General features: G+C 39.7%; 1 protein-coding gene across 1 annotated transcript in view; it reads right to left on the bottom strand.

Annotated features, from left to right (window-relative positions):
• ITK (IL2 inducible T cell kinase) overlaps positions 1 to 17,971 on the bottom strand; it is a 62,450-nt gene that overhangs the window by 18,095 nt on the left and 26,384 nt on the right. Inside the window, exons 5-8 of the mRNA XM_070373008.1 lie at positions 16,752 to 16,792; positions 12,643 to 12,794; positions 8,669 to 8,734; positions 4,782 to 4,836 (exon numbers count right to left, since the gene is read on the bottom strand). Of these exons, the coding sequence (XP_070229109.1) occupies positions 4,782 to 4,836; positions 8,669 to 8,734; positions 12,643 to 12,794; positions 16,752 to 16,792 (314 nt within the window). The remainder of the gene's footprint in view (positions 1 to 4,781; positions 4,837 to 8,668; positions 8,735 to 12,642; positions 12,795 to 16,751; positions 16,793 to 17,971) is intronic.

The following is a 17,971-nucleotide window of genomic DNA, read 5'->3' as shown; positions in this document are numbered from 1 at the left end:
TAGGTGGCATTCAGCACTGGTAACAGGAAACTCTGGTTTGGGGCTGAGGCAGTCCAGGGTGTGGGGAAAATGAGGCATCCGGCATGTACATTATCACCTACTTCCTGTAAGGGGCTCAGAGGAAGTTACAACCACCAAGAACAGGGAAGTCTAAAGGGTCTTTGCTCCTATCACTGCCATGCCTGTGCAGTGTAGCCAGATTGGGTTGGGGAGTGGGCTTGTTCCTATGGGATATAGTCAAGGTCTCAGGTCGTCTTTTACTATTTTATCTAGAAAAATAAAGATGCAACAATAGAAAAAAATGTGCCAAGGGTGGGAAATGTGCAGATGGGAAAATAGACCTTAACTCATATATTCCCTTATTAACTATGTGTGTGTATGTGTGTATATGTGTGTGTGTGTGTATGTGTGTGTATGAAGAAGCGTCCCTGCCCTAGTCCAGACTGACACTAATTTACTGTCTAAATTTGGCCCAGTTTACTCCCCTGTAGCACAAAGGGGATGGATCAGATATTCTTTAAAAGGAATTCTAGCTCTAACAATTTATAATTCTGTGAATTACAGATGTTTCCAGATTCAATGTATGACCTTCAGTTTTCTCAGTCGTAAAATGACTTTTGCAAGATGGTTGGGAGAATTAAAGTGCATAGAACAGTTCCTGGAGTATAATACCAGAACAAGGACTATTAGGACTATCATCAGCTGTTATTATCACATGCCATGGTATGCCATCCATTAGAAGTATTAATACCATTGTCTGCTTTCTTCTGAGATATGTTGACTGTGTTAGGAACGTCCTTCTTTCTTTCTGTCCATATGATTTGAAAGGGACCTCACAGAAGATAATCTTGACACACAGGCTAGGTTATTATGAAAAATATTGACTGATAACTTATATCTTTGTTATGCTGCATTAGAATTTGAGTGTCTCTGACATATAACTACTTTTCGTTTTGGAGGTGGTTCGTTTCTTCCCTTAAAACAATTCTTCTGTGGACTCAATATTGATTGCATCTTTAACTAGTAACACCTTAGAATCATGGAAATATCATTAACAATGTCTTAGAAAAGGCTCCTGCCCCAAATTCAGGTCACTCAATATGTGCCATGCTGTAAGGTATCAAGTACCTGCTTGCAAGGAATTCACCCTCTACCTAAACGGGTTACACAGAAGACAGACTTTGAGGTCCATGGCTGAGTGAAAAGAGAGCTACTGGAGATGTCATGACATTGCAACGTGAGAGTTCAAAGGTGGGGAAAAACCACATTCCACAGTTTGTGAGAGGGAAAGCTTGAGGATGTTCTTAGAGGAGGTGTTATCTGAACTGATAATACATGCTAAGAGTTGTTTTCTGTGGTTCTGAAATTTGGCTAAGTCCCAGAATCACCTGCGTACCAATTTCCAAGGTTTTGACTGGTGAAGGCTGACATCCTAGAATTTGTATTTTTTTAAAAGCTCCAAACAATGCTCATGACTGGCCAGCTTCTCCCAAAATATAGTTGTTAATTTCAAAAACATTTCTTAAACATTTGCTGTATCCATTCACTCAACAAATATTCAATAAGCAACTACTATGTCATAGGTACAGTTCTGGGGTCCTGTGTAAAGCAGGAACAAGATAAAGCATTTATATTCTAATGGTGAAATATGTTTGGGACAGTACCTTGAGATATTTAGTTAATAAAAATGAAATAAATCCAATTTTGGTCAATAAAAGTGAACCAATCCATCTTTTAAGGGTCCTATAATTGTTAGAAAAGGAGACACTAAATACACCCCCGAAAAAGTTCTGTTGATATTTTAAACATCATACAATACAGGGACCCACTGAAGTTTGCCTGTATATGACCTAAGGAAGCTAAGAGGATTTGGTGAAGTAGTTTAGAATATTAATAAGGAAGAATGTTTCAACTGCTCTAGCAAGCAGAATGTATTTAAGTGCCTCCAAAGAACTGCTGTAAAATAGAAATCATCTTTTGCTAATCATTACTATGAGCTTTTTTAGGTGCCCCATGGGCATACTTCATTAACCAGTGTGTGATTAAAAATAACAAAACTGTACTTGTTTAAATTCAGTATAACTCTTATTATAGGATCTTATTGGTTAATTTAACAATTTATTATATTATCCAACAACATACGTGCTGAGTAGGCCGCATATATATCACAAGGTGACTTGAAAAAATACAGGTTTCCAGAAGCTAACCCTGGAGAGTCTGATTCTGTAGGTCTGGGCCAGGGCCTGGGAATCTTTATTTTTAAAAATTCCCTAGTGATTCTAATGTGTACTCTATTGGGAACTACAGGGAATAATTAAGTGCTGAGTTAGGGTGGAACCAAGGGGAAACCAGAGTCTAGTAGTGACTTACCTTAATTCCTCTTACTCCATGAACTCTTTCTAATTTCTTCTAGAATCTTCTCAAAATTCTGAGAGTACTGAAAGCCTCCTGTATATGCTCAGTTTATCTTAGATTCTTCTCTCTTTCTTCAGAGTTTTTCTTGTTTCCTGATAGTGTCTATGAGAGTCCCTATTGAGGTCAAAGATCCTATCTCAAGTATCTTTATGTGCTTAGTTCCGTGCTCAGCAAAATGGTAAGGTATGTGAGTTTATACTGGGAAATCCTAATAAAGGAAGTGGCGCAGACATGTCATAATCATGACAGGTGCTAATTGAGACGGCCACCATCATACAGACTGCCTATTATATACCTGTCACTGGTAAACACACAAACAGCTGAACTTGTCCTCTTTGCCTGCTTACTGGCAACTTAATCAAGGGAGAAGTTCACTGCTTCAAAATATGACTTCAAAATATGACTCCTCCCTTCCCAATTTCCTCATATAGAAATTTTATTTTTACCTTTGATAGAATGAATTTATTATCACTTTAAAGTTTCCCTTGTGCAAAAGTAAATAGTACATTAATAATCAACTCTATACCTTTAGATTATTTTTTGACGGTATTCATCATCCTTCCACCTTCTCATCACAGCCCTTCATTCTCTACCTGAAATCTTCCCAGGTCCCCTTCTCTAAGCTCACCCCTAGTCACTGTCCAAACCGGTAATGGTTGCCTGTTGGGGTGATCAACTGTCCTGGTTTGTCCAGGACTGAGGTTGGTGGTGGGGGTTGTTCTGGGACCATCGGACTCTCAGTTTTAAAACGAACTGTTCCAAGCAAACCAGGATACATTGGTCACTCCAGCTTCATTCCATCCAAGAGAGGTTTGCAGTTTAAGATTCTTAAAGATATGAAATACCTTCAAACTATAACTGGAAAATAATATACGGTGAAATGTCAGGAACACGTTTGACACTTCAGCATAGGGAGACTAATCCCTCCATCAGCCCATGCCTACTGTTTACTGGTCTCACTGGTGAGGCTGTGTTGAGCCTGGGTTATTAACATCATCTGAATTTAGACTCACTCAGATATTTTTCTCTGAACTACTAATACCTGTACCCTATCCACTAGAGATTATGATTTAATGAGTCTGAGGTGGGACCTTGTCATTGGTATTTCTAAAATGTTTCCCAGGTGATTTTAATGTGCAGACAGGCTTGTGAACCACTGCTCTAAGCAAATACACTGATAAATTGATTTCTCTATAGAAAGCTTTCTCTCAGTACCTCCATGCATTTGGTTTCTCTGCAAGAGCCCCAACGTGCAATTTTCAGGGCTACTTTAAGTGTGGTCTGTGGATGGGTGCCAGTTGGCAAACTGTTACTGCTCCACCACCAGACAAAAAAAGAAATTGAGAGGAATCATTTAGAATCTTTTTATAGCGACCTAATACTAATAAAAAATTAGACTTGCATTATTTTTTATGTCTTTGCTTCTTATTTTTTCTTTTTTTCCCTATTAATTCATTTTTTATTGAATTTACTTAAGTCTGTGACAAATGGAAATTAAAAACCAACCACAGAAAGTAATCCATTACTCAGATACTTTGAGAGGCACAGCTTTAGAGTAACAAATGATCTAATGATCCAGGAAGAGAGGGGTTCCCTTGCATGCCAGTCAATTGATGGCAGCTTCCTTGAGTGCTGTTTTGAGAAGGACCCCAAAGCCATGAACTCTGATCAACGGGGTCGGCCACAGAACCAAGACTAGAGAGTGGCAGTATGAGCCTAGGTAGTTGTCTTCTCTGATTTAGTCCAATGCCTCTCTTGAACTCGTTGAGAAACTGAGGTCCAGAAGGAAGAAGAGATGTCCCCAAAGTCAACACACTGAGTTGGAGCCAGAGCGGGGGCCAAGACTTTCCCCACCACACCATGCCTTCTTTCTTCACTTCCCTCTCTCCCTCAATCCTGACACCCCTGGAGATCAGTCCTGGTCCTCATACTATATGGCTCTGGAGAAGAACAGTTGTTTGAAAAATAAGTTAAAAACAAGTGATGTGTTTCCTCTAGTTCCACACACAGCTCAGCCAGGAGGAATCTGAATCACAGCCACCCCTGACCTAACCAGAGAGGCAGGCAGGGAAGACCAGCCCCAAGCTCTCCAGGGCCAGCCATCATGGCGGGAAAGACTACTCACTGAAGCGGTGGCCATGTTCACATGTTAATACCAAGACCTTTGATCCTCTCCAGGTTTCCTCTCCAGGACTGATGTATGCTAAGCCTGTAAACCCCAAAATACTTTTATACTAGTACCAGACATGAACATCACTTTAATCCAACACATCAACTCACTGCGTTAGCGCAAACCACCGCCTGGCTGAAAAAGAGTAGCACAATTCATTTTATTTGAAGCCAAAAGATAGGTTAAAGAGACTTACTGTGTCCAAAAGAAGTTTTTCAGCTTTGTCTCGGCTGATGTTCTTATTGTACCACCTGAAAGCAGGAAAAAGTCATAGAAAAATGAGATTTAAAAAATTGTATTATTTACTCATGAAAGATAATTAATACTAGAGAATTTTTTGTTCTTTTTGTTTCTACCAATACTTTCAAACTCAAAAGCAAAAGTACAAACCATTTCCAGGTAATACAATGTTTAATTGGAAGGGAACAAATGAATCAGAAGTGGTAAAATGTTGGTAATTGTTGAAGCTGGGGAGCTTTGAGGTTCATTATATTTTTCTCTCCACTTTTGTGCATGTTGGAAATTTTCCTTATTAAAATTTTTGAAAACATTTATCTTCTGCTCTGCTTTGTAAGTCAGTGGATGGTTATAAGTAGAATGGCGCTAGGACAGCTATAAAAGTTGAATATAAATTTGAAAGTGTAGCAAATACCCTTTTAAAATGATTGCAGCATTTTCTTCTGTAAAACTGGTTTTCAAGATCTTCTGCAAAATAATTATATTTTTCCCAGCTGCAGAAAAGCTCCTGTACAAATCACATTGACAGTGTCCCATAAGGCTAGTTTATCTTTGTAAAAATTGCAAATGTAGAAAAACCTTAGGTATTGCTACATTCCTTGTGAAATGAGTGCCAAATTTATTTGTTGAATAAACTAAAAATTTTTAATGGATGTATTCTGCTAAAAATAAGGTAAATATTCACATATTTTCTACTTTTACAAAGTGAACTGACCTGAGATTGAACTTCAAATTTAGTTTAAAAGGAAAATGTGTCACGGGGTTCATGTTATAACACAATATTGTTTAATTTGTGTTTCTGATTTTATCACACAACTGTTTTAATTTCTTAAGATTTCAGGCTAATTTTCTCAGGATAAGTGGCTCATCTCTTCTCTGAAGAAGTTTTAAAATCAAATTTTCTATGAGCAATTTGAATAATAGATTAAATATATAAATGGGGAAAAAAAAAGAAAGAAAGATAACTTCTAGATTTATTGCTACCAAAGAATAGATCTTACCATGAAACAATTCATGTCAGACAGTTTTAGGAACCAATGCACTGTGATGGAATGATTTGGAAGGTGGGGAAAAGCAAATCTAAGTATATTATGGATTCAATGTCATTTTTATAGTTTGGGTTCATCAACATACATAGCGCTAAAAGCTCATCTTCAAACATCTCAGAGCATTTGAAACTAGTAGCCCAGCTCTGTGCCTGGCTGGCCAGTAATTTGGACGTGTGAAACATTATACTCAAGCAAGCAACAACAGATAACATGTAACAGATAAATGCAATGTGGTATCATCTTTGGAAGTTTCATGACTGATGACTCTAAGCTAGTATTATGCAGGTTTATAAAAGGACACTAACTGAGTTTTTATAAAGTTTCCCTTAAAACAGCCTCAGTATGAACGTTGGCTTCCTGGGTATGCCCTGATTACTCTCTTTTGCATTGGCTGTTAACTAGGCTGCAATCACATCTCTGACTAGTTCAGTTCAGTTCAGTTCAGCTACTCAGTCATGTCTGACTGTTTGTGACCCCATGGACTGCAGCACTCCAGGTCTCCCTGTCCATCACCAGCTCTTGGAGCTTGCTCAAACTCATGTCCAATCGAGTTGGAGTGGACTCCATCAAAGTTTGCTGGGGGAAAGCTCCAGCCATATCCTGGTGAGAACTTCAGGACTGCAAAGAATAATTAGCTAATATAGAGCTCATCTATCAGTGTCAGGAAGTGTTATCAGCAGGTTATGAGACTTGCCCAAGGTCAGTAAGCTGGTCTGGAGTAGCCAGCATGTGAACCCAGGCAGTGGGGCTCCAGAACCCATGCTCTTATCACCACCGTATAGAGCCTGTAACTATCATGTACCAAGGACTTAAGGAAAAGCATTAAAGGCTCCCTGTCTCCCCTGAGAAGAGCCTAGCTTGCTATGCTGTAGCCCCCGACTTCACATCTTTCAGGAGTTACACCTGCCAGATACAGTTCTTACAATCTGTTAACTCCTAAGGAACATAATCATGGCATTATTTGTCATGTGCATGTTCTCACATGGCTCCTTCTTTCCTTATCTATGTTTTAATATAAAAAATGAAATATGTATAAGTTTGAAGGAGAAATGAAATGGACCAAAATAATTAATATTCTTTAACTACTTTCACCCCCTGTATCTTCTAAAATAGAGTTCTTCAAACTGCAGTGTGTCCAAACTGGAACATTATTTTAATAGGTACTTCAGCATGTATTTCTAAGAAATAAAATATACACTTATATAACCATAGCACAATTACCAAAATCATGAAATTTAACACTGACACAATGCTGTTACCTAATTTTAGACTTTATTCAGATTTCATTGGTTGTCCCAATAATATGCTTTGTATTATTATTTTTTTGGTTTGCTTTTTTATGGTTCAAGATTGACCCAGGATTACTGGAGCATTTAGCTACTACCTCTCTTCTGTTTCCTTTAATGTGAACCAGTTTCTTAGTCTTTCATGTCCTTCATGATATTAACATTTCTGAAGAGCCCAGGGCAGTTATTTTGTAGACTATGCCTCAGTTTGGATTTGTCTGTTATTTCCTCATGACTAATTCAGGTTACGCATGTTTGGGTGGGAATATCACTGAAGTGATGCTGTGTCCTTCTCCATGTATCATGTCAGGAGATGCACGATGTCTGCTTGCCCCCTTATTGATGTGAACTTGGATTGTTTAGTTAAGATGGGGTCTGCCAGGTATTTCCTTTTTTTAATAAGTGATTTGTAGGAAGATAATTTGAAACTATGTAAATATCAAACTTTTACCACCTACTTGTAACTTTTATTGATGATTCTTGCCCGAATCAGTTGGTACTTCAAGCTATAAAAGGATGGTTTTTCACTTTAAAATTCCTTCTGCATTCATTACTTGGCATTTTACAGTGAGAAGGAGTTTTTTTCTTCTTGTCCTGTTATTTATTTAGTTATCAAAGTATTTATTTATGATAGATTCTTGTTTTACCCAGTGATTGTAGTTCATTACTGTCATTATTTATTTTGATACTCAGATTATCCAGATTTTGTCAGAAGAGGCATTTTTAATCTGACTTCTGTGCTCACTCAATGTGTTCACCTGACTTCTGTGCTTACTCAATGTGTTCACTTTACTTAACAACAAAAAATTAGAGGGTACTTCTTTAATATTTTGGTGCATCAAAATGTTCCAATTTCATCTTTGTTCTTTCCTTGCCCTGACTCCGAGTCTCCAAGCCATTTCTCCAGGAAGTCCTAGTTGTTTCTAGTGGGAAGTGTTATTTAAAAATCAGAACCTGAGTGTGCACGTTGCAACTCTAGTATTATTGCTTCTGGGCCTTCTAGCAACTGAGCTGGTAAATACATGCACATGGTAAGTATGTTGTTCTCCACATTTGGATTTTATTAAACATTGAATAATTCCACTAAAACTGTTTGTGAACTCTCCTTTTAAATAACAGTCTGAAACAAATGACACAAACTAAGCAGATATTTAATACCTATCTGTTTGTCTGCTGGTATTGGAAGTATTGCATTAAACCATGTTTTAAATCAGTCTGTATTAGATCCAATGTTCATAGTGTAAGATCAATATTCCTGGAATTCCCAGGAGAAACTTTTTCTTTGACTACAACATGTGCAGGCATCTGAAAACATTAGTTTGGTAAAAGGGGAGATGAGAACACATATCCTTCCCCTTCTCCTATTTAAAGTGACCCCCAGCTGTTTGTTTAGGGTTCTGAGTATGGAAGCAAGTCAAGAAAATGACTGGTATTTTAATAATTAACCAATGACACTCCTAATCTAAGAAGACCAATTAGCACCAATTTTTGAAAAAAAAAAAAAATCTTACTCATAGGTTTCCAGGTTATTTGGAGACTTTTCCACCAGATAACTGCTTGGAACATATCCTTCATGCCTGTTTAGAGGGAAATGAGTGTTTATATTAATACAAAGCTAATTTTTACATCTCCATTTCATAGATTTAATCAACTAAATGTCATTTAAAGATGAAGAATTCTTGTTTAGCTTTCAGGATAAGACATTTTAAAATTTTCAAATAAAAATTACTAAAAATAACAACCTGCTATCGTTAAAGGCTATATAGATCTTATTACTAAAATTTGAGCCATAATAAATAAGAAATAGTCACTTTACTTTATTAGCTCTGCTTGCTAATCTCTTCATTGTGAAAATTTCCTCTATTGGAAAAAATATCAATGTTAAGTCTTTATTTTCTAATAGGAAACATCTCTGTGTGTGTGTTATAATCAGTATTTTTCCACTTTAGTGCTAGCATTTTATAGTTAGGAAACCAAAATAATTAAAATATAAAGAATTATTTCCAACCACAGGTCACAAAAGATACTGTCAGTCAACCATGTAAACTTTTAATTCAAGGCCTCCCTAATGTTTTTTGTTATTTGTGCTCCTTCAAACATAAATGATAAAACATGATAAAAACAAAATAAAACTATGTTGGATTTGGGTTTAGGAGTTTCTTTTGAGCAGGAATAAATTGTGTATAAACAAAGACATATGGATCAAGAGACTGGTAAGAACATCAAAATACTTTACACTTGTGTAGATACTTTTCAAAACACTATCACATTCACTGTCACATTTAATACTACAAGGTGAGGGCAGTGTCTCCTCCACTTTCTAGGCCTCTGATTCTGTACTTGTAAAATGAAGGACCTAAACTAGTTTACACATAAAATCCCCCCAGACTGTGCATTCTGTGAAAAGATGTCTCCTAACTTCTTGCTCTTTACTCCATTAAGTGTTTGAATTTTTTTCAATCTAGTGATTTCTGTTTAATGGGAAATGTGTAATCTATTTCACAGAATTGTTTGGAGGAGTGAAGAAATGAAGAATGGTAATACCAAATACCTGATATCTTGTATCTTATACCCACAGTTAGTCAGTCATGGTATTATGCTTTCTTTGGAGAACTGAACATCCAGCCTCAGAATCCTTCTTAAGCCAGCACTCAAGGTAGTCAATTCCAACTGATAGGAGTCAACTTGTTCTCAGATATGCTGTCTTTTATGTCTTTCTTTTGGATTTCCTTTTAATTATGTCTGTTTTTGCCACACCATATGTTTACAATTATATTACTAGGTCAAATACTATTTTGCTTTCATATAAAATAACAGTTTTAATATCCCAACCAAAACTGGATTATCTACTAAATGATGATAATTCTCTTGTGTGTGGATATAGAATTTACAAATCCCTTTCACTTTCTTTATCTCAGTGATTTTCTCAACACTGTGAGATGGAAAGCTGATATTATCATCTGCATTTTACAGGTAAGGAAATAGATTCAGAAAAGTTAAGTGACTTTTCCAAAGGCCCTGTATAACAAAAGCAGCTGATATTCAAGTCCGAGTCTTCTGTCTCTGCATCTTGTGTACTTTCCGCTGTACCACACTATTACAAAGCACACTAGGGAAATTCCCAGACACCCTGATTGGCCTCTGGGGTGTCTTCTGCGATGCCCTTTGAAGTACAGAGCTGAGCCTTTCTGCGGGCCATTGAACAAAGTGTAAACTGTCATTTGGGGAAGTGAAACCTAGGAGAAGAAATTTCCTGGCACATAAGGTGTACTAAAGAAATGTCAGTTGGTTGAAGGGATGAATTTCTTAGTAAGTTCCTCTGGTGTTTGTGGAGCCAGGCAATCTTGAACCTGTTTCTGAAATGAGCCTCCCCATAATAGGCAAAGAAAAGGTGATGTGACTGGTCTTGTTTGTTTCCCCAAGTTAACTAGACAGGGAGGTTCCAGGTGAGGGGGCTTTTGGGTCTGTTCTCAGCAAGCAAGTGACACTGCCTCTGAGACCACAGTTTTTGATCTAACCCTCCTTTACTTCCCTTGCAATGGAATTGATAAGGGTACTTAAAGAGAAGGTGCCTTGAGAATGTAAGTTATGATATATGTAAAAAGTAAAGTCTTTACCCTAAAAATGTTTGTACTTCTTTTTCTACTCATCAGGTTGGCCCCTCTTTTTAAAGTTTAATGATACCCAATGTTGGGCTTCGCTGGTGGTTTAGATGGAAAAGAATCCGCCTGCAATGCAGGAGACCCAGGTTTTATCCCTGGGTCCAGAAGATCCCCTGGAGAAGGCAATGGCTACCCCATCCAGTATTCTTGCCTCGAGAATTCTATGGACAGAGGAGCCTGGTGGGCTACAGTCCATGGGGTCACAAAGAGTTGGACACGATTGAGCAACTAACACTTTCACTTTGGTGTTGGCACTCCAATACCCTGTTGGTGGGGAATGTAAAATTTGGCAAGCTTTTTGAGGGATTTATCTTCTAAAATTAAGATGTCACATAGTCTGACTCACCAGTTCCATAGTTAGAAATGTGAGTTATGTATTTTTTCCCAAAGAAAAAATATGTTTTCAAAAGTATATGTATTTCAAAAGATTTCTAAGTTACATGAGCGTGCACAATGCAAGATCTTCATTGCAGCCTTGTGTGAAACAACAAAGAAAGCAACCTGGAAACTAAATGTCCCACTATAAAATATTATTTAAATATTTATAATACAATCATACATTCTAGAACTATATGTTTACCTAAAAAATAAGGTAGATTTGTATGCACTGATATGAAAATATCTTTAAGATATATCATTAAAAGTTAAAAGCAAGGTGAAGATCAAAATGAATCACCTTAATGCAAATGAAAATTAGGATGCATTTCTATATGTATAACTCTTTTGCCTAGGATGCACAAGTAACTTAACAATGAATACTTTTAGAACTGATGTGCAGACAAATGGAGGGTGGCTTCTTTTTATGCATATTTCCCTCTGTTGTTAGTTTTTGTAATATAAAACATCGACATTGGCTATCCAGATATTGCAATAATGGAGTGTTTTCATTATCTTTTAAAAACTATGTTAAAATTAATAATAATCTCATACTTTGAAAATGTTTAAACCCTTAATATATAAAGATGTTAACTGTAGCATTGTTAATATTTTCAAAATATTAGAAACAGCCTAAGCACCCAAGAAGGAAATTTGCTAAATTATGGTACATTTTTATGTTGGATTTATGCAGTTATTGAAATCATCTTCTGGAGAATATTCTGGGACATAGGTAAATATCTCTGATCTTTAAAGGAAAATATACAGCTTTATTAAGCAGTGTAAATCTGGTAACTTTAAACTAACCACTGGTATGAAACTCATATATATCCCAGAGCATTCTAAAGGTCAGTAATAGTAATTTCTTGTAGTTCAGTTCAGATAAGGGGTCATAAGATTTTTTTTCATTCAAAAGTCCCATTGAGGGTAAATTGTATTTGTACAACTTTATTTTCTCCGTGAATCATATGGATGGCTAGTTCACAGCTCTTGGCTTAACTAAATCTTTAGTATTTTTTCCCTGATTATTCTTAATGTAACCACCAATCTGCACCATCTGTACACGCCTTTTGCTTTCACCAACAATAAGACCCTCACAATGGCATATACATCTTCAGCCTCATTTAAGCACTCAAAAACAATGGTGCTTTGTGGAACAAGTTGCTGTTCTCCCAAACTGTGGATATCAGTGGAAAAACCCAGAAGATTTTTAGATGAGTTTGGAGGTTGGGAGGGCTTGATAAGGTCCGGGGAGTAAGTATGGTGAGTGACTGCCTCCCAGGCTCTTCTGAGAAGGGGAAGACCCTTTTCAGCAACTTCTTCCTTCTCCTCCTCTGTCTCTGCTCTCCTCTCCTAACTCAGTGCCATGGTCGCTCTAAGAGAGGCAGGACTGTCTTTGTTCCCACCTCCCCTTGAAAGCTGGGACAGCAGCCACCCAGGCGCCTTACCCGTTCTTGTCCTGAACCCTCCACCAGTGAATCTCAGAGCTGTCGAGCAGGTAGTACTCCTCATTGCGCTGTAGCATGAGTTCCTGTGGATCATTCGTTTGGTAGTCATACAGGGCAATGACCACAGTTTCTTCAAGTTCCCGAAGTGACCGCTGGAGGAGGGAGACGACAAAATCAAGCAAAGATGTGAGAAAGGAGGTAACCTGTGGAACAAGGTCAGCAAGTCCCTGAGCTGTAACTTGCTCTTGGACCTATGCCAGTCAGACACCAGTTCCTCAGATCCACTGGGGATACTCACTGAGTCCATTCACCTTCCTCTAGTTGGGTTTCTCATTGTCAGGCTCATGATATGGAATAGGACACAAAGACACGCAATACCTGGAATTCGCTGCCTCTCCCATTCCAAGTGGTAAACTCAGACTCTCAGTGAGCTCCAGACAGCCATGCTCGTCACAGAAATCTGCTTGTTTCTCTACTTAAGCCATATCATAATTCACAGACTCTCTGCTAGGAGCATCACATTCTTGGCAAAGGTGATGAAGTCAACACTATATCATTTAGTTCATGCTTTCCTAGTTTTATTTTTGGGTTTGTCCAGATCCATAGAATTACGGACTGTTGGAGCTGGAATGCCTCTGAGAGATCATTTAGTCCACTCTTTTGTTTAGAATAGGGAAACTGAGGCCAAGATGGGACAAGTTTAGCAATTGAATTATTCTTATGCTTTCTCTACTATATCCCATGGGATCTCTTGTTCCTCTGGTGGGCTCTCTTGCTTGTATCACTGTTTTTCAGTATCTTTCTTAGGATGAGATATTAAAGACTGAAGAGGTCCTCATGTAAAGGAGTCACAAGTGTTCAGGGTGGGCACACCTGCTAGAGGTTAGCAGGCTTTGTGAGATAGCAAATGTGGGAAGAGACTGAGATCACTGGCTGGAGTGAGAGTCAGTGATGGGAAATCAGAAGTTCTCTGAGTGCACTGAAGTATTTGGTGGCATAAAAATATTGGAGATTAAAAAATAAAATGTTGTCATACTGATACAGTTTGGATTTGAAGCCTAGATTATTTGTGGAGCTTGTGAGATGATATACTGAGTACTACAGATGAGAGTTGTTGAGCTTGAGGCTGTCACCCTAACAGCTAATGGAGGAAGGAATTGTGTTCAAGGGCAGGAGGATAAAGGAAAAATATAGTAAGGTATTCATCTCATTATAGATCCAACTGGTTGATTAATTATTTTTAAGACAAAGATCAGAGCAGGTTTCTCAAACAATGTGAAACCTTTCCATAGGGAGTACTTTGGACATCTGTGGTGGTGTTTTGAATGTCGCAAAGGTTGAGGTGGCTACTAGCATTGAATGGGAGAGGGTCAAGGATGCAAAACACCCTGCAGCATCCCACATGCAGCATCCCACAACTTTTGAACGTCCTGTTAGATATTCCAGAGAAGGCCGCTTGCAGTAATAATGTACAATAACACTCTGACCTAGATCCTACCTCCACCTTATATGAAGCACTTGGTTTCCTAGGAGGAAGCCACCCTTTACGTAGAGGGTGGATTACACTTTGTTTAGTTCAGAACTTGACCAAGAGTTGTTTGCTCTTTTGGAAAGTGTATCATAGATGGTAGTACTGTCTTTGAGTCACTGATACTACATTACTGGAACAGTTGCATTTGAGCTGCCAAATTTAACAGGATTCAAATACAGGTGTGTTTTATTATGTTGTCCAGTATAGTCATGCCCAATATTTATATATAGAAATATGTATGGGTTTGTATAAGTTATTTCATTTTCTTTTTTAAACATTATGGTTAGAACATTTATTGGTTCTTTTAGAAAGTATGTGTTTACATAAGTGGTATTATCTATTTACTTTCTTTTTGTTATAATAAAGGGGGCTTTATAAAATATTTGTCAGAAAAAGGGAGTACTGGGTCTGATAGGATTGAGAACCATGAGATTATACTGAGAAAATGAAGGGATGGCATTTGGAGAAACTGAGACTCTGGGCTCCAGAAGGGCTATTTGGGAGCCCAGGAGATGAGGTGAGTCATGGAATGGGAGAATGGTCCTGTCTCCTGGCCACTCCACTGCTGGTCTCAGAATGGTCCTGACTTCTGAGAGCTCCTGACCCCAGCTGGGGAGAGCTCCACCCAGCTGAGACTGGGCCCTCCCAGGTGGGAGTGGCACGGGTAGTGTGACTTAACAAGGAAGCCAGGGCGTAGGCAGACATGTGTCTGGGTGGCCCCTCAGGAAGTCCTTCTGGGTTGATGGGGATGGGCCTCGAAGAAGGGCTGAGTTCTTGTGTACGTGGGGAGACCAAGAGTGAAACATAACCTCATTTGCACCCACAGGCTAGAGAGGCCTGGAGTTCTCTACTCTGATCATGGATGGTTTCTATCCTGACCAATAATAGCCACCCTCCACCCTCAAGAACTGTCCCCAGTCCATAGTCTCTCTCACACTAAGCATCAGGCCTGTTGCTCAGATCAGATTAAAAGTATAGCCTCTATAGATGCCAACTCAAGATGCCATCACTTAGTGTAGAACACAACATGAAGGTGATGGGAGAAGTGATTTCAAGTAATTCAAGATAAATGTTGCTGTGGATTTAGATGTGTGATTGAAACTGCAACCATGATTCCAATAGCCCTGTGGTTGATGTCCTAAAGCTGCTCCTCCAAGAAGTCTGAGAAGCCAAGTGGTGGTGTCCAAGGGGCGGTGGATAGGCCCTATTTTCTGACTTTCACCTTCACTAATAGTGAAAAACCAGAAGAAGCAAGCCAGCCTAAGGTGCAGAGATGTGGGTTTAGGTGGGACTATTGGAACCACCCACGAGCCAGGGCAGTGGGATTCCAAACCATATTTTCAAGGGTGATGGTGAAATGGTCTTAGGAGATGAATGAAGTAAAATGGAAAAGAGCCCATTTTCTGCTGCAATTTAAATACACTTCTTTCTTGTTGTGTGAGAGAGGGCTGACAACAAATCTAAAAGTCATCCCAGTTTTGAGCGATGTAAAACTTCTCTTATGGGGAAGCTGCCAGTGTTTGAAATGTCACCATATTGGCTGGAAAAAAAGCAGGGCTCACCCTTCAGGAAGAAGCATGAGGGAGTAGAATCAGTATATTCTAGAATAAAGACCAGTTACTCAAATGTGGATATCGTTATTGGTATTACCATAAAGTGAGGGCTAAGATTGCTTTTTCTCCTATTTTTTGGTTTGTTTTGTTTTGTCTTTTTGACTAAATAGCTTCCCGAGAATTGACTTGATATCATTTAAATCTTGCAAGTCAGTATATTAGACCAGTGTTTCTCAAACTCCAGCATGCCTTAGAATCACCTTGAGGTTTATTAAAGTGCAGATTACTGGTCCCTTTCCCTAAAGTTTTGCGTGTCAAAGGTCTGATGGGGTGATGAGGTTTGGGGTGGGGGGGAAGGAGTTCTGAGAATCTGCATTTCTAACCAGCTCCCCAGTGATGCTGATGCTGCTGGTCCAGGGACCACACTTTTGGGAACGACCACTCGAGTTAAAGACCACCACACCAGGAACCCTCTAGCCTACTAACTTGACTACTAAGTTACCGAATGGCCTTGGGATAACTTCTCGTGGGACTCGCTTTCCCAAGCTTTCACATGAGAATAAAACTATAACCTTCTGAAGTGGCCAGAACAGAGGGTGAGTTTTGAAATAACTAGTAAAAGTGTGGACCTGCTTTGAAGAATTTGAAGTGTTCTCAGGTGTATGCTTCCAAAATGCTTGTCTGTCAAAGGGTGGAGTAAATACATCATTTTATGTGGCTGTGAGCTGTTATTAGGCCCCAGCCTAGTCAAGGTACTTGGATGCACAGTATGATACCGAGAAGTGTTTGTTGAGTGAAGGCGGTGGAGTGAAGATTTTGGCAGCTGAGTGGTCATTTTACTTGGACCCACCCAGGAGACAAGCTGGGCCCAGGAAACCCACAGTGTTGAGTTCAGCTGCATCACAACGAGGTCACGGTTGAGAAACCTGAGCAGATGGGAAACCCAAGCGGGACGACACCAGAGCAGCAGCTCGAGGTGCCCTGGGCCCCCGCCTCCCCGCGCCCAGACCTGTGCTTTCACTCACCCTATTGTCTTCAGGAGTAGGAGGAAGAGGCTTCTTTGAAGCTGAAACAAGAAAAACAGAAAAAGAAAATGAGCATGAAACCGAATGTGCCCAGCTGGAGATGAACGGCTGGGGGCTTTTCAGAGAAAAGAGGCCCCAAAGAGAACAGCAGGAGGAAAGGATGAGACACAGGGCCTGGGTTTTATCTCTTTCAGCCTGCGTGTTCCTGATCTAGTTTTCCAGGAGACACCAGAGACTTCCAGAAGCCCCTCTTCCTGTACCCCAGGAAAAGCCTAGTGCAGAGGGGTTCCCCGGGTCTCAGTGTATGTCCTTCCCCAGAGGCATGGAGCCTCCACAAAGGCACTTCCACCTGCTGAACCAGGACTTGGAATTGGTAACTCAGGGGGACCGTGACTCACTGGCTTCCTGATGCCCCTGTGGGCTTGGAGAGAGGGTGGATGAGGTGAGAGGTCATCGTGTTGCTTTGTGAGAAGGCTGTTATCTTAAGGCTCTGAGTATTTGTTCTTGCCGATTCCTCCAGACAACACCCCAACACCTCTCTGTGTTTATGTCTTTGTGTCTCCATGTCTCGCTTTCTCTGCAGTCTCTTCCTTCTTTCCTCCTTTCTCCTTTTTTCTTTCTCTCCCTTTCCCTCTCTCTTTCCTTTATCTCTTCATCTGTGTCTTTTAGGATTTCTCCTTTAAGGCAGAAGTCCCCAGCCTTTTTGGCACCAGAGATTCGTTTCGTGGAAGACAATTTTTCCAGGAATCCAGGGGGTGGGGTGGGGGAAGGGGTGGCTTGCAGATGATTCAAGTGCATTATATTTATTTTGCATTGTATTTCTATTATTATTACATCAGCTCCACCTCAGATCATCAGGCATTAGATCTCAGAGGTTAGGAACTCCTGGTTTAAGGCACTAAAAAGGCCCAGTGTGGAATCAGTGGACTGAAGCTGTGTGTCTGTGTGGTACGGGGATGCAGTGCCTAGGCTTCTGCTCGGTTCAAAGACTTCTTGAACACTTACAGAAAAGCAGGGGGTGGGTGGCATCAACAGGTGGTGAGCACCGTATCTCTGCAGGGGGTTGACTTGGAACTGGGCAGCCGTGTCTGGGATGTGGTGAGAAGAGATTCATACATTGACACTGGAGCCCAGACCCTGTGCTGACATCTTAATCAAGGGCTGCTGCTGCTGCTGCTGCTAAGTTGCTTCAGTTGTGTCCGACTCTGTGCGACCCCATA

Source organism: Bos mutus, chromosome 7 (genome assembly GCF_027580195.1).
Source record: "Bos mutus isolate GX-2022 chromosome 7, NWIPB_WYAK_1.1, whole genome shotgun sequence".
In the NCBI taxonomy this organism is placed as follows: domain Eukaryota; kingdom Metazoa; phylum Chordata; class Mammalia; order Artiodactyla; family Bovidae; genus Bos; species Bos mutus.
Note: the sequence above shows the minus strand (reverse complement) of the source record. Positions and strands in the feature narration are given on the sequence as shown.